A 27,402-nucleotide genomic window follows, 5' to 3' on the forward strand; every position below is an offset into this window, starting at 1 on the left:
TGCCACTTTGCTGAATTCATGTATCACTTCTAGCAGACTTTTGGTGGAGTCTGTCAGGTTTTCCATGTATAATATCATGTCATCTGCAAAAAGTGAAGGCTTAACTTCATCTTTGCCAATTTTGATGTCTTTGATTTCCTTTTGTTGTCTGATTGCTGATGCTAGAACTTCCAACACTATGTTAAACAACAGTGGTGAGAGTGGACATCCCTGTCGTGTTCCTGATCTCAGGGAAAAAGCTCTCAGTTTTTCCCCATTGAGGATGATGTTAGCTGTGGGCTTTTCATAAATGGCTTTTATGATCTTTAAGTATGTTCCTTCTATCCCGACTTTCTCGAGGGTTTTTATTAAGAAACGTTGCTGAATTTTGTCAAAGGCCTTTTCTGCATCGATTGACAGGATCATATGGTTCTTATCTTTTCTTTTATTAATGTAATGTATCACGTTGATTGATTTGCGAATGTTGAACCAGCCCTGCAGCCCAGGAATGAATCCCACTTGATCATGGTAAATAATTCTTTTTATATGCTATTGAATTCGATTTGCTAGTATCTTACTGAGAATTTTTGAATCCATATTCATCAGGGATATTGCCCTGTAGTTCTCTTTTTTTAATGGGTCTCTGTCTGGTTTAGGGATCAAAGTAATACTGGCTTCCTAGAATGAGTCTGGAAGTTTTCTTTCCCTTTCTATTTCTTGGAATAGCTTGAGAAGGATAGGTATTATCTCTGCTTTAAACGTCTGGTAGAACTCCCCTGGGAAGCCATCTGGTCCTGGACTCTTATTTGTTGGGAGATTTTTGATGACTGATTCAATTTCTTCGCTGGTTATGGGTCTGTTCAAGCTTTCTATTTCCTCCTGATTGAGTTTTGGAAGCGTGTGGGTGTTTAGGAATTTGTCCATTTCTTCCAGGTTGTCCAGTTTGTTGGCATATAATTTTTCATAGTATTCCCTGATAACTGCTTGTATCTCTGAGGGATTGGTTGTAATAATCCCATTTTCATTCATAATTTTATCTATTTGGGTCATCTCCCTTTTCTTTTTGAGAAGCCTGGCTAGAGGTTTATCAATTTTGTTTATTTTTTCAAAAAACCTACTCTTGGTTTCGTTGATCTGCTCTACAGTTTTTTTAGATTCTATATTGTTTATTTCTACTCTGATCTTTATTATTTCTCTTCTTCTGCTGGGTTTAGGCTGCCTTTGCTGCTCTGCTTCTATTCCTTTAGGTGTGCTGTTAGATTTTGTATTTGGGATTTTTCTTGTTTCTTGAGATAGGCCTGGATTGCAATGTATTTTCCACAGGACTGCCTTCGCTGCATCCCAAAGCATTTGTATTGTTGTATTTTCATTTTCATTTGTTTCCATATATTTTTTAATTTCTTCTCTAATTGCCTGGTTTACCCACTCATTCTTTATTTAGTAGGGTGTTCTTTAACCTCCATGCTTTTGGAGGTTTGCCAAACTTTTTCCTGTGGTTGATTTCAAGCTTCATCGCATTGTGGTCTGAAAGTATGCATCGTAGTATTTCAATTCTTGCATACTTATGAAGGGCTGTTTTGTGACCCAGTATGTGATCTATCTTGGAGAATGTTCCATGTGCACTCGAGTAGAAAGTATATTCTGTTGCTTTGGGATGCAGAGTTCTCAATATATCTGTCAAGTCCATCTGATCCAATGTATCATTCAGGGCCCTTGTGTCTTTACTGACCGTGTGTCTAGATGATCTATCCATTTCTGTAAGAGGAGTGTTAAAGTCCCCTGCAATTACCACATTCTTATCAGTAAGGTTGCTTATGTTTGTGATTAATTGTTTTATATATTTGGGGGTTCCCGTATTCGGCACATAGACATTTATAATTGTTAGCTCTTCCTGATGGATAGACCATGTTATTATATAACGCCCTTCTTCATCTCTTGTTACAGCCTTTAATTTAAAGTCTAGTTTGTCTGATATAAGTATAGCTACTCCAGCTTTCTTTTGACTTCCAGTAGCATGATAAATAGTTCTCCATTCCCTCACTTTTCAATCTGAAGGTGTCCTCAGGTCTAAAATGAGTTTCTTGTAGACAGCAAATAGATGTGGTTTTTTTTTTTTTAATCCATTCTGATACCCTATGTCTTTTGGTTGGAGCACTTAGTCCATTTACATTCAGCGTTATTATTGAAAGATATGGGTTTAGAGTCATTGTGATGTCTGTAGGTTTCATGCTTGTAGCGATGTCTCTGGTACGTTGTCTCACAGGATCCCCCTTAGGATCTCTTGTAGGGCTGGTTTAATGGTGATGAATCCCTTCAGTTTTTGTGTGTTTGGGAAGACCTTTATCTCTCCTTCTATTCTAAATGACAGACTTGCTGGATAAAGGATTCTCGGCTGCATATTTTTTCTGTTCATCACATTGAAGATCTCCTGCCATTCCTTTCTGGCCTGCCAAGTTTCAGTAGAGAGATCAGTCACGAGTCTTATAGGTCTCCCTTTATATGTTAGAGCACGTTTATCTCTAGCTGCTTTCAGAATTTTCTCTTTATCCTTGTATTTTGCCAGTTTCACTATGATAGGTCGTGCAGAAGATCGATTCAAGTTACGTCTGAGGGGAGTTCTCTGTGCCTCTTTGATTTCAATGCCTTTTTCCTTCCCCAGATCAGGGAAGTTCTCAGCTATTATTTCTTCAAGTACCCCTTCAGCACCTTTCCCTCTCTCTTCCTCCTCTGGAATACCAATTATGCGTAGATTATTTCTCTTTAGTGAATCACGTAGTTCTCTAATTTTCCCCCTCATACTCCTGGATTTTTTTATCTGTCTTTTTCTCAGCTTCTTCTTTTTCCATGATTTTATCTCCTAGTTCACCTATTCTCTCCTCTGCCTCTTCAATCCTAGCCATGGTTGTCTCCATTTTATTTTGCAGGTCATTAATAGCATTTTTTAGCTCTTCCTGGCTATTCCTTAGTCCCTTGATCTCTGTAGCAATAGATTCTCTGCTGTCCTTTATACTGTTTTCAAGCCCAGCGATTAATTTTATGACTATTATTCTAAATTCACTTTCTGTTATATTCTTTAAATCATTTTTGATCAGTTCATTAGCTGTTGTTATTTCCTGGACGTTTTCTTGAGGGGAATTCTTCTGTTTTGTCATTTTGGATAGTCCCTGGAGTGGTGTGGGACTGCGGGGCACTTCCCCTGTGCTGTCTTGAATAACTTGTGTTGGTGGGCGGAGCCACAGTCAGACCTGATGTCTGCCCCCAGCCCACCACTGGGGCCACAGTCAGACTGGTGTGTGCCTTCTCTTCCCCTCTCCTAGGGGCGGGGTTCACTGTGGGGTGGCGTGGCTCCTCTGGGCTACTTGCACACTGCCAGGCTTGTGGTGCTGGAGATCTGGCGTATTAGCTAGGGTGGATCGGCAAGGTGCACAGGGGCGGGAGGGGCAGGCTCCCCTCACTTATTCTTCAGAGGTCCGCTTCAGGAGGTCCCTGTGGCACCGGGAGGGAGTCAGACCTGCCGCTGGAGGGATGGATCCGCAGAAGCACAGCTTTGGGGGGTTGCGTGGTGCAAGCAAGTTCCCTGGCAGGAACTGGTTCCCTTTGGGATTTTGGCTGGGGGATGGGCGAGGGAGATGGCGCTGGTGAGCGCCTTTGTTCCCCAACAAACTGAGCTCTGTCGTCCGGGGGCTCAGCAACTCTCCCTCCCTTTGTCCTCCAGCCTTCCTGCTTTCCTAGCAGAGCTGTTAACTTATGACCTCCCAGATGCTAAGTCGCGCTTGCTGTCGGAACACACTCCATCTGGTCCCTCCGCTTTTGCAAGCCAGACTCAGGGGCTCTGCTTGGCCGGCGGGCTGCCCCTCCGCCCTGGCTCCCTCCCGCCAGTCCGTGGAATGCGCACCACCTCTCTGCCCTTCCTACCCTCTTCCGAGGGCCTCTCGTCTGTGCTTGGCTCCAGAGACTCAGTTCTGCTAGTCTTCTGGCAGTTTTCTGGGTTATTTAGGCAGGTGTAAGTGGAATCTAAGTGATCAGCAGGACGTGGTGAGCCCAGCATCCTCCTACGCAGCCATCTTCCCCACGTCCTAGATTATTTTTTCAATCAGTATGTGAGGTAAAGGTGGGTTTCATTGATAAAAATGTTTTAAGGAAAACAAATATTTTATATTTCATGAAGGATACAGGTCATATATATATATATATATATATATATATATATATATATATAAAAGATGAGTTTCAAAACACTTTTCCTAAAGAGTTATAGTTAAGGTAGTCCATGAACCAGAACTGGCAGGGCATATGGCTTGAATCTTGGTATCTCTAATTGGTTTTTAACAGATACTTTGCTGCAGCTATCCAAAAGAACACATAATATTGTAATGCTCTGAAAACCAAAGCATGTTCTCATTTTGTTAGCAACAATATTCATGGTTCTTTAAAATCCAGGGACTAACAATTCACATTATTTCATGAAAATATATTTCTTAATTTTGAAAGAAAGTCTGAAATTGGTTTCTTTAAAAAAAACTAGAAACCACCAGAGTACCAAAGATAAAATAGATGTCAGATTGAGTCACAAAGCTTTTGGAAACTCCTACCCGGCATTCTGACCTCCACTTGGCAGTGACATCATAATGACCTAGCTAGTTGTCGGGTCTGCTGGGCAACAGAAAGGAAACCCTGAGGAGACGCAGTAGATAACTGGATAAATCATATCATTTTCCCAATGAATTTTATATTGTATATTTTTGTATCTGGGGTTTTTTCCTCACAGCTCCCCAATATGACTTCCCATAATGATGGTGAGAGTAAGTATTTAAAGATTTTACAGAAATAGCAGATAAGATGACCCATTACCCTAGAAAATTGGTATGTGACAGTTTTCTAGAGGTCGATGTAAAGTTTATCATTGGAAATATGGCATAATGTACATTCTAAATCTCGGCCTCAAATCCTTTGTGAAAAAATGTAGCTGAAAAGGGGAAAGTAGTAAAAGAACTCAACATATTTCTGATCATGCTTTTTACAGAGTCTGGGGACATGATGTTATCGGAAATGATGCTACCTGAAAAACAAGGTAAACAGGCACTGGAAAATAAGGAACCACCGGAAAATAAGGAACCGCTGGAAAACAAGGAACTGATGGAAAATAAGGAACCGCTGGAAAACAAGGAACCACCAGAAAATAAGGAACCACTAGAAAATAAGGAACCTCCAGAATATAAACCACTGGAAAATAAGGACCCACCAGAAAATAAGCCACCGGAAAATAAGGTGGATACTCCTGCTAATGAGAAGAATGGCAATTATTATAGAGATATAAAACAATGTAAGTCTTTAAAGTTTATAGCAATACATATGCAAAAGCTAGTTATTCTGGTTTGATTTATTTTAACTCTTTTTAAAACTCTATCATTTTATTTCCTACATCTTAAATTCCTATTTACCTTCTAAATGTTTCCATGTGTAAAATGAAATTTTTATTTTCTATCACTTTGTTTTCATGAGACACTATGAAGTTTAACAAGATTCTTTCAATAATGGTCTGTAATTAACAGAGGGCACGTGGGATTCTGGTGATTTGCAATTGATCTAATTGTATGGTTTTTTGTTAACCAAACTTTCTTTGGAGGTGTGTATCCATTTTCTAGGGCTGCTAAAACAAAGTACCACAGACTGGGTAGCTCAGAGCAACAGAAATTTATTCTCTCACAGTTCTGGAAGCGAGAAATCCAAAACCAAAGTTTTGGTCATGCTATACTCTCCCCAAAGCCTCTAGGGAAGGATCGTTCCTTGCCTCTTCAAGCTTCTGGTAGCCCCAGGCATTCCTCAGCTTGTCACGAATTCCCATCTCTGCCTCCATCTTCACATGGCACTCTTGCTCTGTCTCTCTGTCCATTTCCATCTTCTTGTAACGACACCATATCAGATGAGGATCCCAACCTACTCCAGGGTGACTCCATCTTTTTTTCCCTGCCCTGCCCTACCCTACCGCACCTTACCCTGCCCAGCCCTGTCCAAGGCGGCCAGACTAAGAAGCTGACTTCATCTTAATTTTATCTTCAACAACCCTATTTTGAATTAGGTTTCATTCTGAGGTGCTGGGGGTTCAGACTTTTGGAGGGGGGGCAAAATTCAATTCATGTCAAGATGACTTTAAGATGTTTGGAAGGTCCATCAAACTTCAGTTTATTCATCATTACTCATATGGGCTTTCTTTCCATCTCCTTGTAAGGTCCACCATTCTAAAAAGTGAAAAGTTCCTAAGAAACTCTTGTTAAGAATAAAAACAGGGGTGCCTGGGTGGCTCAGTCAATTAACCGTCCAACTCTTGCTCTCAGCTCAGATCATGATCTTGAGCTTTGTGGGTTCTAGCCCCATGTGGGGCTCTGTGCTAACAGCATGGAGCCTGCTTGGGATTCTCTCTCTCTCTCTCTCTCTCTGTCCCTCCCCTGCTCCCTCTCAAAATAAATAAACTTTTTAAAAATGAAAAATAAAAAAATTAAGATTAAATCTAATTATCTTGGGATTCTTATTAACATTAATCAAATTAAAAATAGAAATACAATCAAGATATATATATACATGTACAAATATATACACTCAAGTACTTTGATCACAATAATGCGTAAGTTGTATTTCTATTTTCTCTTTGATGAATCAATATCTGTCTTTTGTAGGTGCAAAAAACACCTGATGCTCAGAGAGGTCAATTGCCAGGTTTCATAGCTACCAAAAGCAGAGTCAGGAGGAGTGGGATCTAATCTGTCCAGGATCAGACCGCCACTATGGTGTGCACATGGTTCAACCATTCCCCTTTCAGGATGTACCTCTGGAATTAACCAGAGGGTATAAATCAAGAGCCTGATGATAACTTTGATTAAAGAAAAAAATCATTCTTACACACACAAATACATACAAAACATAAATGAAATCTTACCAAAAATGTGTCAAGATTTACTTTTCTCATTTAACACCTCGAGCTCGTTTCACATCTATCCACTAGGTGGATACCTAGTACTCCAGAAAATGATGTCCCATAATTGAGCCACTATCTTTTTTAAAGAATTAGATTATGTGCAGTTTTTCCCTTGGACATTCTTCTCATATATGCTTAAGTGTATCTCCCTTTAGATAGATACCGAGTACTGGACATTGCTGAATAAAAAAATGAATCTTTAAAAATATTGATAGATACCACCAAATTGCCCTCCAAAAAGCATCTACCAATTTATTTATTTATTTGTTAATGTTTTATTTTTATTTTTCACAGAGAGAGAGAAAGAGAGAGAGTGAATAGGGGAGGAGCAGACAGATAGGGAGACACAGAATCCAAAGCAGGCTCCAGGCTCTGAGCTGTCAGCAGAGAGCCCGAGGCGGGGCTCGAACTCACAAACCGTGAGATCATGACATGAGCTGAAGTTGGACGCTTAACCGACTGAGCCACCCAGACACTGCCAAAAAGCATCTACCAATTTATAGCCTCCAAGAATGCTCCACAATCTTACCTACAATGAAAATTGTTAACCATATTTTGTGAATATAAATGAGAATTTTCCATGACTATTTTCATTTGCATTCTGATTACTTATGAAGTTGAGCATTTTTCTCTGTATTTTTGGGATATTTTTATTCCTACTTCTATGATTTGCCTATTCATATCCATGGCCCATTTTTCTATCAGGTTGTATTTTCATGTATTGGTAGGGGCTCTTTTATGTTTAGCAAATTGTTTTTGCTATAGTAATAGTTAACAGGTATTTCCCCCCCAGGCTATTGCTTATCTTTAAAACCTGTTTAGGTATCTTAATCACAGAGAAAAATTTTAATTTTATGAAATCAATGTTGATTATTTTTTTAAAAAATTTGTATTTTGGTTAGATAGGTCTTATTCAATCCAATATAAATTATTTTCCTATTTTTTCAAATGATTTCATATTTTTGTCTTTAACTTTTAGTTCTTAAATCAGTTATCTTTGTATATGGCATAAAATAGGCATGAAACTTTGTGTTTTTCAAGGAGAATTGCCTAATATTGAACACCAATTCCCTACTTATGTGAAACCCATTTAATATATACTCTCATTTGAACTTGGGTCAGTTGCTACCTTTTTTATTGTTTCTTTGATCTGTCTTTCCCTGTAAAAATACCACTGTGTCTTAGTTTCTATACTTTCATAACTTACAACATACATGTTGGGCTTTTGCTTCCTTTTGCTACATTTTTCCATAGATCTAGCTCAGAAATTCCTCAAAAATCATGATACATTAATGGGACTGTGTGTGTGTGTGTGCATGTGTGTGTATGTGTAAGCATGAGTGTAAGCCTGAGTGGTATGACGAATGAATAGATGTGTATGTACTAAACATACATATGTATTCACGTACATATAAGATTTTCTGTCATTTCATGAGATTTTGGAAAAAAGAGACATGTATATATATTCATATGTCAATGATTCAGTCAGCCATCTTGATCCAATCTACTCTTACTCTGGGTGGATATATCCATTGGTTTTGAATTATAACCAACCCCACTGACAACTTTTAAGAGCAAGATTCTTTATGTACATATGTAAATGTGAACATGTATGGGAGACTGTGATTGTTATTGTTATTGAAATACATGCTGTTTAAGCTATTCTATAATCTAACAGAAGGTTCAGGGGCAAACTAATGCTTCTTACTTGAATTTTGATTATATCAATACAGTGATAATAATATACACCTACAAATCTACTTTAGCACTTGTTATAATTTCCTCAATAATTTCTCCTTGGAATGTTATTTAATATCAGGATACCAATTTGGCTTTTTCCCCCATGAATTTTATTTTTAAACCATGCCCCATTTCCTCAATTTGTAGATGAAGAATATCTCAAATACTTTATTATTCTTTTCTTGGAATTAGTACCTTTGTTTTAAGAAAAAAAAATCAGATGAGGAAAAATTTAAAGGAACAAGAAGTAACTTAGCTAGTTGCTGAAAATATTTGATCTTGTGTTTTTAGATGTGTTCACAACGCAAAATGTAAATGGCAGCCAGTCTGAAATATCTGTGAGAGCAACAACCGATTTGCAATTTGCTCTAAGAAACTGTAAGTACTGAAAGTAGTGAAAACCACCACTGCAAATAGGAAGAGCCCTTAAAGCAAGATTTCAAAATAGCTCTAAAGAGTATCAAGTAGGAAAAAGGTCTTAGTGGAGCTAGTGTCAGAGAATCCTACCTCCAAAATAAGGAGACTCCATACCCCTTGCACTAATAAAGTTAGAAGTCAAGGAGGTTCTTGCATTTCTTAGCCTCATGTTTTTGGTTTTCATGGAAAGATAAATGACTAAATGTATAGCTCTATAAAACAGTATGTCGTTCTTAAGCCCACATTTTTACTCCTTTCTGCTTATACCTTCAACTTCAAATGTTCTTATTTCTTTTTTGTGTCTTTCTACCAAGCATAATGAATTTGCTAAATAAAGCTGTTGCCAGCATGTGAGTTTGGAGGCCATTAACAGTCTCCAAAGTACATATACATATCTATATGTATATGTTTAAAGATATACATATCTTTCACCATGAAGTGTTGGCAGCTCAAATCTATAAAACTCCCAAGCATAAAACAGAAGACAAGGAAAAGAGGATAAAATTAAATAGAGAAGAGAGAATGTGCCTGGCTCTGGCAACTTTAATATTGGGAAAAGCCAGACTCAGTAATACCTAATTGTTAATAAAAGCTATTTGATAATAATGGAATATTTTGAACAATTCCAAACCTTGGGAAATAAATTAGGGACATTTCAAGGGCATGTGTTAATTAAACACATGGGCACAATTAAACACAAGGGCATGTGTTAATTAAACAAATCACTCACTTTTGTTTGTATACACCAAACATCATCTTAAGTTGTTTGGGACAAGAGACAGAAAGGCAGGTCTTAGACCAAGTAGCTCAAATTCCTTAAGATATGGATTTTTGAGGACCATAGGACCCATGAAAGAAATTGCAAAACCTAATTGCTATTTCCGCAATTCAGGTCTCCAGAGTATTGTCAAAGAAAGTTGGATAGGGATAAGGAATTGTTGCCATTTAAAATGGGGATCTGACAGAAGGAATTATGCTAACATGGTAGGGACATTCTAGAGGAGCAAACCCCTCAAGGAGTTGGAACTCTGCAGAAAATTTTTGACTAACAATTGGAACTAGAACTGTGAGGGCAAGGGGGCAATCCACATGATTTTTTGCCAAAATAGAGTATGAGGGTTCTATAGCAGACCTCGGGGATTACTTACCAATTTTGTTGGAGTCCTGCCTGAATCATGTCAAGTCTGGAAACAGATTCTCTTTTCCATAGCTTTCTTGCCAACAAGGTACCTGTCATGGTGCTGTTGGTAGCCTCAGTCCGAATTAACTCTGTCTCTATGTAGAACTTTTTCTATAGCGAGATTGCCTGTACTTCGTGTGGAACTTCATTAGTGCCTGCATTAAACAAAATTGACTGAAATGGCCACCATGGGGGGTGGGGAGGGGTGGAAAACGTCTCGGGTCACAATTGTTGCCAAATACACTCTTACTGACATTCCTCCAGAAGAGGGGCACATTATAGACTGAAATACATAGTAAATCAGGCCTGAAAACCCTTGATTTTGTTTTGAATAGTAAAGGAAACGCTTCCCATTTACAAGGATACTGATGTACCTTCCTCTTCCACGTCCTGACACTGACCAGCAACCAAGCTGTTCTGGGCTGATAGTATCACTTCAAGTTCTGCTCAGAATACCATCTGGTATTTACCTCTTTTACCTCTAAAAGAAGCTTCTGGCCCCACAGTACCAGCTTTTCCTCTTTCCCACAAATTATAGGCGTATTAATCCCTTCTTGGGCAACCCATTTTCCCAAAACTTTATTCTTCAATGCCTTCGTCTTTCCCCTCCTTTACGATATCTCAGGAAAATGTCAACATCTTTCTCTTTTTCTTCTATGTTCTATTTTTTAGCTTAAAAAATATGCCTAATCACAGACATTGTCAATATTTGTATGTGCTAATTTATTATCCCTTTTCCTAGATAAACTCCTCAATGAAACAACTACGTCATTTCCTGGGAAAGCCACCAGTGAAGAACATGCTACTGAACCCCTTCAAAAACAATATCGAAGTATTAAAGTTTCTACACATTAGTCATACCTGGAGCATATCATTATATGATTTAATTTAAGTCTCATTACTCTGGATGTCTCATAAAGTAATAGCGTGCTATAAAGAACTTACACAGCTGCAATTTAAAGTCACTTGAAAATCTTTGAAACAATGGAAGTCTGAGTCTATTTTTAGATTTACCTGATGAAGGGAGAGGGTGTGAGCTCTTTTTAAAATAAAATCTATTTTAACAAAATGTATTACACTTATATTTATATTCAACATATAAATATATTTAATACATTTTAATATTATTTTAAAAACAATAATGTACAAGTGTCTATCTGCTTGAGGAATAAATTTATTTCTAATTAGAGTCAATTATTAGTGTTTCCCAAAATTATTGGTGGGGGGTGGGGGGCGGTTGGTAGTGAGAGGTTTCAAAATCAAAATCATCATTTATCTCTCCTGCTGATAATATTGTTCCTTATGAAATATTTATGAAAACATAACCCCCAGGATGGCTCTCCTCTAAGGTCTTGAACAAGTGGTCTAATTGAAGACAATGGACCTGTCGTTACATGAAACCCTATTTTCTCCAGTTCATGCAATCCAAGTATGTTTCTCACGTGACTGTTGTGAATTAGTTTGCATCTCTAACACTACTAAAACAAACAACTTAGTCATCTTTTTTATATATTTAGAACTAGAAAATCATCCTAGTGATATCCTTTCTTAAATATCTTTAGTAATTTACTACTAGGTTTGGGATCATGTTCTAGTTACTAAACCAGGCGTTTAAATCTGAAACAATCTGACCCCTGGGAAAGGTTCAAGTTTCTTCTGTGGTCCCATTTCCCACCCACATTCTTCACTTCAGACTACCTGAGGCTCTTAGAACTCACCAAATCTGCTCACGACTCTGACTTTGTTCACAGTGAAATAACCTCACTCTTCCCTTGTTTGCCTAGCAAACAATTTCTAGTCCTCTAAGACTACATTGGAGCATCGTCTCCCTTTCCAAGAGTTTCCGGCCTTTGCAGCTGGTTTCTATGTGCACACCACTTGTGTGTTTCTATTGAAGCCCCCGTTATCCTGCAACATAATGAATAGTGATTTTTGTCTGTCTCCCAAACTGAGGGTGTGTTCCTTCAGCATAAGGTCCATGTCTTGTCACTTTTGTAACTTTAGTGCCGACCACAGGGTCTGGAACATGGTAGGAGCTCAAAGTATAACTGCTACATGACCAACAGAAAAGTGAATAAATGTTCTATCCTAAATTTACTAAAGCGAACTCACCTTACCTAGTTATCCCGTTCTATTTTGTTTTTTAAACAGGACGAACCAACCGTCCAAATGAGCCTGCATTTTGGACAATGTTAGCTAAAGGTAAACTGATAGTTGTTAGGTAGCTGAGAAAATGTTTTGGTTTTCTAAAGTCTTATGCAAGAAAGCCAAGACCAGTGTAATTTTGTTCTAATGAGTCAGTTCTAATATTAAGGATTAATATTAGAATTAATTAAGAATTAATAAGTCAACATTTTGCTGCCATTATCATACATAATAGCAAATGCAAATCAAAACCACAAAGTTGACCGTGTCCTGCATTTTCTGATTCCCTTTCCTAAATGTTTATTCTCCTATAAATATTGCAGCCTTGTCATTCAATTTATTTATGATTAAAAATTTTAAGTAAGGCTCTTGCTCAGTATAGTCCCTCTCTGTGTTTGAAGCAATTTGCCCATAAGCACATGGAAATGTGTGAATAAATGCAAAGTATATATCAAAATATTTGCAAGCATCTGTCAAAATGCATATGAAATATGTATTGCATATGTCAAAAGCATATAGGCATACATGAATAAGTGTAATGTGCATTGATATATATGCATGTATAAATGTATATATCATATGTAGATGCACACATGAGTAAATTTAATTCATGTGGCATACACATATATGTACATTGTAGACATGAAATATATACATACACAGTTGATCCTCATTATTTGCAGATTTTGTATTTGTGAATTTACCTACATCTAAAAAGTATTTGTAACCCCCCAAATTACTTTTGTGGTCGCTTGTGGACATGCCCAGAGCAGCAAAAATTTTAATTGCCTGACACTCAATGTTCCCAACTGAGGTAAAACAAGGAAGGCAACTCTCTGCCTTCCTTTTTTTAGCTTTTACACTGTAATTAAGTGTCCTTTTGGTGGTTTACTTAGTGCTGCGTGTTTTGCATGTTTGTGCATTTTGTTGGTGGTTTTGCTAATTAAAATGGCCCCTAAGTGTAGTATTAAGATACTGGTTAGTATTCCTAAGCACAAGAAGGCTGTGATATACCTTATGGAGAAAATATGTGTCAGATAACAGGCATATTTATGATGCTGTTAATCATGAATTCACTGTTAATGAATCAACAATATATATTAAATAAAATATCATTAAACAGAAACACAGAGAAAACAAGGTTATGTATTGGTTGGTTGATGAAAATGTGACCAGAGGTTCACAGCAACCTAACCTTGTATTTCCCCTAGGGGCAGCAGTTTGGTATTCACTAATTCAGTGTTCACATGACTTTATGGAACATAAGTGTCATGAATAATGAGAATAAATTCTACATATTAAACACACGCACAGTAATTTTAGGAAGTTAATTTTGTTTACCTTAACGCCAATTTATTGTTTTAACAGCTTTAAATGCAACACCAACAGCTGAGGAGCTTGAGGAAAAAGATCAATTATTTCACCCAATTCCACGTAAGCACAAAACACTTCAATTAAATGGATGCATCAATGCCAGCACACATTTTAGTGTGTGACTTCACTGTGTGGCAATAGTGTTTTCCCCAGTAATGTGAAGTGTATGTGAAAGGGTAGCACGGTGGCTAACACTATATCAGAGAGGACAGTTGCTGTTTTAGAGAAGCAATTGTCCCTAAGCATTATTCTCCAGGTACCATGTTGGAGAGGGCTATTTTTATTTTCCCGTTTTATAACTTCTATTCCTAAAACAGATAAACCAAATGGGGGAGTAGGCAAGTGAATCATATATAGAACAGAGTTGGTTTTTTTTTTAATTGATAGACTCTAAGTTCAGAGCAGTTTGGGGCTTACAGAAAAAAAATGAGCAGAAAGTACAGATTTCTCCTATATTTCCTCTACTCAGTTTTTCCTATCATTATCAACTTGCATTGGTTTAGTACGTTTTATAATTTACAAGCCAATGTTGATACATTACTATTAGCTGAAGTCCATAGTTTACATTAGGGTCCACACTTTGTGTTGTACAGTTCTGTGGGTTTTGACAGATGCATGATGTCATGTGTCCACCATTACAATCATACAGAGTAGTTACACTGCCCTAAAAATCCCCTGTGCTGCACCAATCCATCCCCTCTGTCACTAGTTCCCGGCTACCAACTGCTCTTTTCATCATCTCCATATTTTTGCCTTTTCCAGAATGTTCTATAGTTGGTAACTATAGTATATTGACTTTCACAAGGCTTTTCGCACTTGTTAATATGCATTTAAAATTCCTCCATGTATTTTTGTGGCTTGATGGTTTATTTCTTTTTATCACTATTTAACATTTCATTGTCCACACAATTGGACAATGTACAATAAATTGTACCAATATATTTATCCTTTCACCTACTAAAGGACATCTTGATTACTTCCAATTTTTGGCAATAATGAATAAAGCTGCTATAAACATTCATATCTAGGTCTTTGTGTGGACATAAGTTTTCAGCTCATTTGGGTCAATACCAACAACCGTGATTGCTGGATTGTATGGTAAAACTGTTCAGCTTTGTAGGAAATTACCAAACTGAATTCCAAAGTGGCTATACTGTTTTGTATTCCCACCAGCAAGGAATGAGAAAATTCCTGCTGCTGAATGCAGTCTTGTAGTTTTAATTAATGGATTAGTCGTATTTATATGAGTAAAAGAACTGATTTCAATAGAAAATGTCACAATAAGGCAATACATTAATTTACCCCCAAAACCTCTGTCCTACAAATAAACTACTGGGAAAAAATTGCACCTGGTAATACATCTAAGTCCTGACAACTCTCTTCTGCATTGGATTATTTGTAATAAATACAGCCGTTCGCCTTGCAGTGTTTAAAGAGAATGAAGAGAATTCTTTGTTTAGAAAAATTGTATATAGAAATGACAAAGGCTGCATTACCTTAGAAATACTTTGTCTTTCCAACTAATTAGATTGGGCATGATTTATTTTCTGTCATGTATTTAGTACCTATTACATGCCAGGTGCTTTACATACATTATGTCAGTTTTCACAGCAACTCCATGAAGTTGGTATTATCGCCATTTCACAGACAAGAGAACTGAGGCTGAGAGAGAAAACCTGTCCATACTTGTAATTAGCTTTGTCATAATGTCCAGTGGTTGAGAATTCCAAACCCTTCTCTAGTTTTGACCATCACCTCAAAAAACAAAATGTACTACAAGTACACCTCTTTATAAAAAACCTTTTAAGGAGTAGCAAAGCAATTCAGGAGCACAGCCCATTTCAACATCATTTGTTTGATCATTCCCAAAGTAATCTGCCTTGAAGTCAAGATAATCAATGATAGTTGTACATTTCACTCTACTTGGTCTAAGATCATACTCTGACAATTAACAGAATGAGAGAATACAGACGTGGGAGCTTGTCACTGCTTATCCAAAACATCATTACCTAACAAATAATGAAAACCTTTGTAAGTTTTGGGTGGGAGAAAGCTGGGAGAAGAGAGAAATAACAACATGGTCATTTAAAGTCGCATTAAATAAATGGCTATTAAGTGAGGCATAAATTCAGGAAAATATAAAATTTGGCAGTAAAGTTATATTTTCATCAATAGATTTGATATCTTTGATAGCTCTGGGTCTGGACATGATTTTTATCACATAACTTATTTTAGAAAGCAGTAAGTTTTCATTTCTTTTTTTAACATCATATACATTAGGTTTGATCTCAGTAATAAAATGGTAAATTTATTTCTTAAACCTCAGTACACCATCCTTTTGGCATCAGAGAAAAATCAATGCAGTTCCCAACAGTAAAATTCTATCTTTCTCTGCTGAAGGACTAACCCCTGTTGTGTGAGTCCATCATATTTTCAATAGTCATCTTTCCAGTGGTTTTTATTAGTCAGGGAGGAAGATTCCTATATACACATTTTAGCACCTGGTAATGTGGGTTTGAAACCAGATTTTGCCACTTAATAGCTAGGTGCCATGGGCAAATTCATAAACTTCTGTGATCCGGTAAAATGGAGCTAAGAACAGCTCTTCCAGGACTCTAGTGAAGGTTTAAAAAAAAGTGAAGGGCACTTAGCCATAGGATGGAGCCTACAGTCTTCTCTGCATGGTATATGAGTAGTGGGCGTGAGTAGTGACTACTCAGGATGGCGAACGCTTTTCTGCAGTTGCTCTGCTATCCTTACTTCTCCAGGAAACATGCTGGACTCGGTTATTCTTTCCCATTGCCTTTTCTTTCTTTCTTCTCAGACTCTGATTTGAATGCCATAAATGAAGATAACATGACACAGCTACAGGAAATCAAGTTAAAATTAATGCTGGGCATCTCCCTGATGACCCTCTTCCTTTTTGTCATCATCTTGGCCATCAGCAGTGCCTTGCTGTACAAGGTGAAGACAATGAGGTAAGTCTGCAGACCTCTGGAGTCTTTGTAACAGGTGTGATATGAAGCTCACACCCTCCTTTCTTTAGTAGGCTGTTAGGAAATGCAGCTCCCATATTTATCTGTAAGATACGAGCTTAGGCTCCATTTCCTCTATTCAGAAAGGAGAATGGGGCTGTCTCTCAGGGAGAATTTTTCCCTAGTATTTTAGTCATCTAGAGATAAAAATAACACTAGTCAATCGAAAAGGAAATAGAGAATTTAGATATGCATTCTTTTTTCTAGCTTGGGAACAAAAGAACTATGACCTCTGTTCTCAACAGCACATCTACTTAGGGTCTAACATTTTTTACTTATTTATATGGCATTATACCAAGTAATTGGACAGAATTCCAATTCCATATTGTTTCAATTTTTGTGATGCCTTTCTGAATTGAGTTGAGCTGCAAATGTATGTAATTAGGAACAATTCTTGATACCTGTTTTCTTTTTCAGTTATAAAAGTCCAGCTCTAACCGAATACTCCGTCAACCCAGAGCTGGCAACTCTGTCTTACTTCCACCCGTCAGAAGGTGTATCAGACACATCTTTTTCTAAGAGTGCTGACAGCAGCACATTTTGGGGTACTACATCTTCAGAATTGAAAAAAGAAGACACATTGTCAAAATCTAGAACAACGGACATGATTTCCACAGCCTCAGATGATACAGGCATGAATGATGAGTCAGATTTAATTCAGAGTGAGGAACCAAGTGAAGAAACTCCCACAGATTGAATAGACATTAAGTTTGAGTCAGAAAGCAATTTCTTTGGGACTCTCATTAAGGTCATGACTTGGAAACTCTGCTGAGGAATTTAAATTTTCTGATGTCTGAAAAGGAGGACGTATTCAATAAAATTGTCTCAGCCATAAAAGTTTTATAATGGAAAAAATACAAGAAAATAAATTAAGGTGTGGAAAACTCATCCGGTAAAAATAATCCTGGACAGTGACTTATGAAAAGTATTCACTTTAGGCTGGTTCTCTTTAAAATGAAGACATTTAGATATTTATCTTATCTGCATTCTGAGGACTTTCAGGGTAATCACAATTACCTACGCCCCACCCCAAAGCAAAAAGAACACACCTGTTTGTGTTTTACTGGGGAAACAGTTGTACCCTATCAAGAAATGAAACTAAATTAGTACTAGAGCCTCCTAGCATTCTTGTTTAAAAGTCGTCAACTTCTCAGTGACTTAGGAGGCTCTCCATCCCAGGAGTATTTCAGTTTACAAAGAAGACCCATGGAATATGGATATTGTTTCACTTTGAGGAATTAGTTTCAACAGAAAAGATTTTAGGAACATGCATCTGGTCTTTTGTGGATGTGTGTAGAACTGGGGGTTGGGGGAGAACTTGGGTTTCATTGCCTTCCTAAATTCTCACCTACTTTATGTTAGGCAGTTTGGTATATTATATCACACTGAATTCTATTACCCTATGAAAAGCACGTTTATTTCACAGATCAACAAATGAAAACTCAGGTAAGTCAGATGCCTTGTCTAAGATCACCTGAGGGAGAGGGGCAAAACTAAGATGTTCTTCCAAAGCATGGTTCTCTCTGTGATCCGTGAAGGCTAACAGTCAAATATAACAAAAACCAAAGGACGCTATTTAGGAGCAAGGTCAGCCCCACATAAATATGGTGGAAGGCTCCTTAACTGAGGGTCCTTTAAGTTCTTGGAAAATTGTTCTCCCCACCCCTAGCTTATGCCTCTATGAACCTTCCCCATGGAGGATAGACACACTCTTTCCACTCACCTGCCACTTCCCCTACTGTGGATTCTCAGTCATTTGCTCACTCCCTGTTTTCTCCCTTGACTCCAGCCCCAGTCTCACCATTGGTTGGGAAAGCTAGGAAGCTCCGCCTTTGAGTAGCTTGGGACTATATAAGACCTACCCCTGAGCGAAAAGACGTGGCCAGGCAGTTCATTTCAGGTAGGCTCAGAGAGTGTACAGATCGTGACTCAGGGGTGGCCTTGAGCAGTAGCCCATGCTACTCTTTGCCGGGTCCTTTTGCCATTTTCCGTGCCCTTAGGACCGTCCCGGGGGTCAGTGCCAGCATTTGTATTGTCAGTTCAGACACCAGGAAATGCAGTGGGAAATGAGTGAGGCAGATGGTTGCAGCTGCTTGAAAGTCCTCCAGGTGTGGAGGAGCCATGGAAGCCATGTTGAATCCAGGGGTGAGAAAGGGCTTATGGAAAAAAATGTCAGGTGGGCATGAGGGGTTGACTACCATTCACTCCCACCTCTTTTCTTCACCCACCCTTGAAAATTTCCTTGATAGAAATAGATGTAAGTCGCATTTTAATGACCCAACTTCTCTCCAGGACTCAAAAGTATTAGAGAATTAATCAATATTGCATTACTATGGTTTAAATGGCCAAAAGAGATGTAAACCATATTTTTAAAAATTGGTTTCTCATCCTCAATTGGCATAGCTTGTGGAGACCACTGCAGATACCATTGTAAAGTTCAGTCAAGTTATAGTGGGGGTGGGGCATGAAGCATATCAGGTAACCTTACTAGTATCCACCTCTGGCCTCTTGCTTGGTCTAGAAGTAAGGAGAGGTCTGTATAGCCCGGGCTGGTGTGTGCGTGTGTCTGTCTGTGTGTTGGGGGTGGGGGTGCCTCATTTGTCCTCTACTAACCAAACGTACATTTCCTCAGCAGGTTCTCTAGATCTCTGTTTGCCCTGAAAGGTCATGAAAAAATTGCTTTTTAATTTCTGTCTCCCAAGCATTCTGTCTCGACTCTTATTTCCTTTCTCTGATGCCCATAATCTGCCTCTTCCCCAGCCCACAAAGAGGTACTTTGATCTATTTTCCTAGTGGCTACTTAAGGGCAATTCCTACAGGGTGGCTGTTAAAAGAGAAAAGCTCTTGCTTTAGGAGGAAGAACCAAGTTGTCCCCGAGTCTCCAAGAGCATAATCTCCCCAGCATCACACCCAGGATCAGGAGCCTTAAGTGCCAACCTCTATTCCCTTTTTCTTTATCCCTCCTGTGAAAAGTATGTTTTGAGATATGTTGAACAGTAATGGTGCTATGGGGATCCTAAGTGGGAGAGTTTTTCTCAGGCCTTTTGGGTGGTCCCATGATTCCTGAAACCTGGGCGTGGAGGGGCAGTAATGTTCGGGAAGATGGAGTGGGCTGGTTGTCTCAAGAGCCCCTCTTTCCTGGGTCCAAAGGACAGAGAACATGGGGTGCAGTGACTGAGAGCCCCGCGCACACGCCCCCTTCTGCATGGGTTTCCCTGCCCACGTCGTCACGTGATCAGGGAGGCGGGGCGAGCGGCGCTCGCTGGGCTGTGGTCTCCCTGCTACCGACCAGGAGATCCCTGCTCCCGCCGCGCTGGATCCTAGAAAGTCATGCACAGGTTTGCTGGCTGTAAGATGGATGTGCGTGGACTTGTGTCACCCATACCTATCATGGAATTACTCTAAGGGGTTTACTATGCTCTGGTGAAAGGAGGTGCGGTGGGACCCTGGTTGCAGCAAGAAGTGTTTATAATCCAAAGGAAATTTTCTCAGGCACCTGTAGCCTGACCAAAGGTTCTTAAGTGTGCCTTCAAACTTCAAAATTAACCCTCCAAATATAGCTTCTGGTGGGGGAAAAAAGTTTTGTTTTTTTTTTTTTAACTTGTGAGATGGAGAGAAAGTATAAACACATTTTTTTTAAATAGTGCCCCCAAAGCACTGCTTAAACAGTCCTTCTTCAATCAAAGCAACCAAATGAAACCTAGCTGATGACAGAATGCAGTTCCGGCTGGTTATCCTGAGTTTAGACCCCTGTCCGCGTTTATTTAAAGAGAAATTAGATCCAGGCGTTTATGTTTGGATCCTAGGATAGTTCTCATTTTGGGGCTTGCTCTTGGCCTTCTCCTTCCTCCCCCCAAATGTCATTCACCTTTGTAACCCATTCTTGTACATTTCAGCAGTATTAATGTAACAGGAAAAGAGGTTGTTGAGCCAGGAGAGAGCTCCTTTTGTAAAAAAGCAGCATGTGTGTTATCAAAACGTGGATTATTGAAAATAAATTCACAGGTTGAAAGTTGGACCACATGTTCTATCTGAAATCTCTTGTTTGAGAGAAGAGAGAAGTGTATAAATTATCCCATAAATGATACAGGAAAATGTATCTTGAAAAGAGGGAAGAAACTTTTGATTTCCTTAGTTAAAAGTCAGAAAGGAGCTGCCAGGTATTGGGAACAGCTGTTACTGTGAGCCTTTTCTCTTGTTACTATCCTGGTTTTTTCTCAGGAGTGTGAATCCAGCTGCTCTAGAGTTTTGTTTTATTGATTGATTTTTTTTTTTTAAGATTTTTTATGTTGGTGGGCAAGGGAAGGGGGCAGTTTATGTTTGAGACAATCAGTAGACTACCAGGGACCTTAATGAAAATTTTGAAGCCCACTGAATTAAGGAAAGACTAGTGCTTTAAATAATGTTTTCTTAGAGAAGATATATTGGTGTATGAAACGATGTACAATTCGGTGTAAGTGGCATTCGGGTATTTGAACTGGTTCCAAATTGTCATTGGTTGGTAAATAATCTCAATAGGCTATATCCAAACTATATCATGTTTGACAGAGTTTAACAATTATGTATAAACCTGGCCCCACATTGGTGGGGCACTTTAGTAATAAGGCACAAATGTACTTTAATCAGTCATGGAGATGAGCTCAACATTTCAAAGACTTAAACAGAGCTAGTTCTTGACTTCTGCTTCTAAGAACCGATCAGTTAGTAGATGGCTGGGTTTGGAAGAGCTAATGTCCTTTTGATAGTAAACTCCTTGTCCAGGATATTCTGGAGTCTGCATTTCATCTGAAGTGATTTTTAAAGATAAAACAAAACTTCTCTTGCATTGACAAAACTAGGCACAACCATGGAAGAACTGGAAAGGCTCAGCAAAGAAATTGAATCCGTCAAGACTGAGGTTGAAGAAAAGCAGAGGAGCCTCTCCAAGCTTGCTTTAACACATGAAGAGCCATCGCAAAGTCACATGACCTCCTTCAGGAATACAAATATGAGGCAAGATTTTCTTGAAAATCGCCCGCTTCCAAAGGAAGAGTGGCACGAGCCATCAAAGAATGAAGAGAGTCAGGCCAGAAAGTATGTACTGGACCACAAATGTCCAGCAACTGATCTTGAATATGATCCCTTACTGAATTATTCTGCAGAGCTTCTTGGGGCATCGAAAGTGACACAGGCTGAGCCTGATGAACAGCAAGTCTGCCGCTTGAAAAAATCTGTGGATGAGAATCGCCACATGTCCCAGGAGAGCCAAAGGCCTCATGTTTCACCAATAAGAATTACAATAAATCTTCAAGAATCTGATGAAGATGACCTTGTAATAGATGTACCTCCAATCGTGCCTACTTCTAAGAAACCTAAACCATTGAGAGGCTTCAAATATCAGAGTATGGATGAAAGAGTACCTGTAATGTCCCCAGAGGAGAGGAGTCTTCAAATTACTGGCACAGAAGAGGAAAAAATCGATAAAACCCAACTAACCACACAAGTAGATGATGACGATAACAAATCAGAACCACCAGCATCGCTCACACATAGCTCACTAGATATTAAAAGTAACGTAAACTTGAATCGTGCTAAGAACCACCTCCCTAAGATGGGAAGCTGTGGTGGTGGGAAAAACTATGTCTGTATTTCCGGAGAGAGCATACCTCATGCACCTCTCAGTGACAAAGAAAAACAGAACAGAATGCATAATGAAAGGTATCCACATCACAAAAAATATGTAAAAACAATTGACAATCCTCACAATGAAGAAACTGAAGGTTGGTATTCAAGCCGGCCCCAGGTCTCTCCCGCAGGTGAGCGTGCAGAAGGCGAAGTGTTAGAAAGACCAGACAATAGTCGGGACCTCACTACTTTTGAGGACCGCAAGGTAGTCCAATTTGATTTTGGTAAGGAACCTACTGAGGAGGACACTCCCTCTCATTCCGGTGACACTAGGAAGGAATGCCTTCGAATTTTCACAGAGTTCACAGAAAGTGAAGCTTGTAAGGGAGAGACTACTAAACAGGTCAGTCCGTTTTTTCTTCTAAATCCTTTTCCTAAATTTGAAGGCATTTCCCTTAAACGCATACTCTATTCTGCCCTCTGTAGAAATAGAAATTACATAACGGGCGTATCTAATATATACGCTTTAATACTTGGGGCTAATAATCTATTAGAACAACAAGGTGAAAACCTTGACAATTGGCTGGCTATAGTGTCGTGTAGACTCAACAGCCTGCAGAAGCCACGGTATTACATGGTTACAGTTGATTTCCCAGCTTAGAGGAATCCTCTGTAGTCGTGTATGCATGTCAAATTATTCAAGTTAGGTTTTGTGTGAATTATTGCTTAATAAGTTGCCTAGTATTTTATAGCTTGGATTCCTGTGGCTCTTCAGGAAACGTGCTAAATATGCCTGTAGTCTGCTGAAATTGGGTAATTCTTATCTTTTTCCCACTAGGCTTCAGGAAAGCAAACGGGATTAGATAAGTTGTATTATCAAAACCTTTCTGGACCCAAAAAGAGAATTGCACACATTGCCAAGTTCAATGTGAGTTCCTTAGCTCCTGTCTTACGGGGCACGTTATTTTATAAAATGCATGCCTTGCCATTTTGAGCCTTAAGTATATTCCAATACTTAGTGTCTTGTTAGCCACCTGGGGGCACAAGTGTACACTCAGTAACTTGATCTCTGTTTGTAAGCGTTTTCCACATTATTCACTTTTTCCCCCATTATCTAACATTTTCATGAAAAGCAGGGTTGTTGTTATCACATAGACTTCTAACCAAAATGACTATGGTTGATCTTCAGTATTTCCAGATTCTGCATTTGCAAATTCTTCTCTTCACTGAAGTTAATTTGTAACCTTAAAATCATGACTCGTGTTTTGGGGGACCTTTGTAGGCCTGTGTCATGGCAAAAAAATTACCTCCCACACACATTGTCAGCTAAGGCTGAATAAGGCAATACTGCCTTCTTGTTTTAGTTCTCATACTGTTAACATATGTCCTTTTCTCAGTCTGTTTAGTGCCGCGTTCTTTGCATGTTTGTGTTGTTTGTTGGTGATTTTGCTATTTAAAATGGCCCCCAAATATAGGGTCATCCAGTGTTCCTAAGAGCAAGAAGTCTGCCTTACAGAGATGTGTTACATAAGCTTTTTATAGGCATAAGTTACAGTGCTATTGACTACGAATTCAATGTTCATGAACCAGCAATATGTAGTAACTAAGGTGTCTTTAAACAGAAACACACAGAAAGCAAGGTTAGGTTATTGATTGGTTGGCAAAAGTGTGATCAGAGACTCACCTGAACCTGACTCTGTATATGCCCTAGGAGCAACGGTTCAGTATTCACTAACTCATTGTTTGTGGGACTCTATAGAACAGAAGTGTGGTGAATAGGGGGAATCAACTGTAGATTCTCAAAATCATGTAAATCTCTTGTAACATGGTAAATGCTGGCATGTAAAGAAGTTAAAAGGCACTGGTGTGAGTAGTACTCCTTTAACACTTCTGTGTTAAAAAGTGCCATTTAACAAGCTTTATTTCTCTGCTCAATTCTCTGTATTATTTGCACTTGGTAGACACTGACAACAGAATGTTCTGCATGACATGAAAAGAGTTTATGCTCCCAAGTCACAAATAAGAACTTGGATTCTAGTTCTTTGTTGACGTTGGATGTCCTTGGGCAAGTTATTTAATTAATCAGAGCTTTATTTTCTTTATCTGTGAAATGGTGATATTGAGTATCCAAGGGTCAGATATATAGGTACTTACGAAAATCATTTCTTTCCCCTTCTCTTAGGAAAAAATTTTTGGAAACATTATTTTCCTTTATTGGCAAATGATACAGTGTTTATAGTTTTCATTTTACTTTGCTATGTAACTCCCCCCCCATTCTTCTATTTAAGTATTGGTTGGTTTTATCAGTGATTCCCCCCCCCCTTAAAATAAATTCTCACAAATAGTAAGCAACAGGACAAAGGAAGATAGTTTTAACATTTTAAAAGTATATCGCCATAGTGCCTTCCAGAAGGATTGTGACAGTGTACATTCCTATGTGGTGTCTCAGAGTTCCCTTCCCACAAACCTTGACCAAAAATGGGTATTAAATATTTTTAAAAACCTTATCAATCTGGGTGAAATTTTATTTCCTTGTTTTGTAGGACATTTCCTACAAATGTAGGACATTTTATAGGACATTTGTTACTAATCAAGCTAAACATTCTGGTGTTCCATTCTCTTCTTTTTTTATTATTTTTTTTAATGCTTATTTTTGAGAAAGAGACAGCATGAGTGGGGGAGGGGCAGAGAGAGAGGGAGACAGAATCTGAAGCAGGCTCCAGGCTCTGAGCTGTCAGTGCAGAGCAGGATGCAGGGCTCAAACTTAAGAACTGTGAGATCACGACCTGAGCCAAAGTCAGACACTTAACTGACTGAGCCACCCAGGCGCGCCTTCATTCTCTTATTGTAATGAATGTTGCTGTAGAGAAGTCTGACGCTAGCCTGCTGTTTCTCCCTTTATGAGTCACCTGATACTTAAGCCTGGTTACCTAAAGAATTCTTTCCTTAACTTCAAATTCTAGTCACTTTGGTCAGATATGTCTTGTTAGCAGTTTGATTAACACTTTTACCTTCATACAAAGTGAAGTGTCATTTTCATATGAGAATTAATGTCTCTCAGTTCACAAAAGTTTTACTAAATTAAATGCTTCAAAGGTTCAGTTTTATCTCTGCATATTTCTGGGGATACTCCACTTATATGTGTGTTGAATCACATGGGGTATTACAAATGTAGTCCATTCCACAAGCCTTTGTGCAAAAAGCGATAGTGAAATGATCAGTCTTTTTAAAACTTCCTAAAATCATTCTTCCGTTTTGTGTTGATGCTGTATAGGTTCCAACCAGTAAAGACATCCTTAGCCCATTCAGGGAGCCAGTGGCACCACTGATGAGTCGCCCTGGCATCCTTCGTGCCCAGCAACAGGCAGCACAGATCACGGCTGACATAAAGAGTGGGCAGGCTTTTGTTGCTGCCACTTCAGAACAAAAGAAAACTACATTTGCATGTCCAGTCTCTCAGACCCAAAGGAGAGTCTCAGGAGGTATGAGAAAATCACTTAGTCAAGAAATGGGATTTTACCTTATTTTAAAAAGCATTTCCTATGAAATCCATATATTACCAATTATAGCTGAGTCATTCACGTGGAACTTTATGTGAAAAATATGATTAGCATGATATTTATATAATGTATGCTGTTTGTCCCTAAACGCTAAGCTATAGATGGTAATACCTTATAAGCATTTCTACATAAAGTGAATTGCTTTATAAATTATCTAAATTTGTTCTTATAGATGATACTGGGGTTAGCTATTGGGAATGTTTTGTGTTGACATTTTGTTTCAAGAAAAAAAATAGTCTGTAAAGGAAGTATTATGAAACCTTGAATTGATAATTAAACTCTAATCATCTGAGGCTAATGTCATTAACTCTTACCTTTTTTTTTCTTTCTTTTTCTTTTTTTTTTTTTCTTGTCATTGAAACATCTCAGAAAATTCACTTACATCAACCAAGCTTCATCAGGATGTATTTCTATCAAGGGAAAAGCCAAATGCAAAACCAAGCAGATCACACATTCCTGTGAAAAGTGTTGCTGCTTTTCCTGTAAAGGTATTATAAACTAGGTCTGAAGGCCAGAATTTTAGTGCTAATAATCAACTTACCTGTCTACATATAGAGGTCCTGGGAGATTGAATATACATATATAATTATATTTTATATAAAAATACTTTTATATAAAAATATATTTTATATTAACAAAATATATATATATATATATATATATATATATATATATATATATATATATAAAATATTTTCCTGGAGATCCCTCCTTCAGATACATGGCAGACACCAGAGAGAAATTTCAGCTTTTTCTAGTTACTGTCAGATAGTTATTGTCATTTTATGATGGGATTTGTGTCTGTGTGTCCATATTGAACTATGTTGTTTATCCTGTTCCTGGAAATATTAGGCATATTTTAGACGTAAAACTTCAGTGGCTCTGATTAAGACTCCTCAACTTTTTTTCAAAGGAACGTTTCACGTTGGAATATACCTTTCAAGAGACATCCAGTGAGGGGTGTATATGTGTGTGTATGTGAAAGAGAGAGAGAGGCAGGTGGACCTTTCATAAATTATGCCAACAGTGATGGCAGTCCCTCCTTAGTAATTTTTCTCCTATTTGTGGCAATTATTTTTTTTTCTGTTTACTAAGTATTCTTCAGCAGAAAACTACCTGTCACTTTTAAGGATTTCTTCCTCCTAAAACATCTTTGTGCTTCAAGGGAACACTACAGGAAAGTGTAACTTTTTTTTACCCCCCACCCCCAAAAGTGAGACAGATTCACTGATTGTACAGTTCTCAAAGTATCAATAAGTTCTTCTAAAGGAATGCTAACATTATTTATAGCTGGGATATTACTGACAATATTGAGTATGTATAAATCTTTGGTAACTTTTATTTAATCTGAGCATTTTTCTTTGTGAAATGGTAACTGACGTTGGGACATAAATT

General features: G+C 38.3%; 2 protein-coding genes across 7 annotated transcripts in view; both read left to right on the plus strand.

Moving 5' to 3' along the window:
• Positions 1 to 17,719, plus strand: part of EQTN (equatorin) — a 31,197-nt gene extending 13,478 nt beyond the window's left edge. The window contains exons 1-8 of one of the 5 annotated variants that reach the window (XM_027039259.2): positions 4,619 to 4,775; positions 5,003 to 5,302; positions 8,984 to 9,070; positions 11,032 to 11,121; positions 12,441 to 12,491; positions 13,803 to 13,868; positions 16,633 to 16,786; positions 17,261 to 17,704. In XM_027039259.2, coding sequence (XP_026895060.1) covers positions 4,700 to 4,775; positions 5,003 to 5,302; positions 8,984 to 9,070; positions 11,032 to 11,121; positions 12,441 to 12,491; positions 13,803 to 13,868; positions 16,633 to 16,786; positions 17,261 to 17,540 — 1,104 coding nt within the window. In that variant the 5' untranslated portion in view covers positions 4,619 to 4,699 and the 3' untranslated portion in view covers positions 17,541 to 17,704. Of the gene's footprint in view, positions 1 to 4,618; positions 4,782 to 5,002; positions 5,303 to 8,983; positions 9,071 to 11,031; positions 11,122 to 12,440; positions 12,492 to 13,802; positions 13,869 to 16,632; positions 16,787 to 17,260 lie in introns of those variants that run through there. The other 4 variants (XM_027039258.2, XM_027039257.2, XM_027039260.2 and 1 more) reach the window with 4 other exon arrangements.
• Positions 17,720 to 17,918: 199 nt separating this feature from the next.
• Positions 17,919 to 27,402, plus strand: part of LOC106977826 (putative exonuclease GOR) — a 41,408-nt gene continuing 31,924 nt past the window's right edge. Inside the window, exons 1-4 of one of the 2 annotated variants that reach the window (XM_015075379.3) lie at positions 17,919 to 22,850; positions 23,286 to 23,375; positions 25,722 to 25,929; positions 26,377 to 26,495. In XM_015075379.3, the coding sequence (XP_014930865.2) occupies positions 21,690 to 22,850; positions 23,286 to 23,375; positions 25,722 to 25,929; positions 26,377 to 26,495 (1,578 nt within the window). In that variant the 5' untranslated portion in view covers positions 17,919 to 21,689. The remainder of the gene's footprint in view (positions 22,851 to 23,285; positions 23,376 to 25,721; positions 25,930 to 26,376; positions 26,496 to 27,402) is intronic. The other variant, XM_053205012.1, reaches the window with a different exon arrangement.

The sequence above is a fragment of the Acinonyx jubatus genome, chromosome D4 (assembly GCF_027475565.1).
Source record: "Acinonyx jubatus isolate Ajub_Pintada_27869175 chromosome D4, VMU_Ajub_asm_v1.0, whole genome shotgun sequence".
Taxonomy (NCBI): Eukaryota; Metazoa; Chordata; class Mammalia; order Carnivora; family Felidae; genus Acinonyx; species Acinonyx jubatus.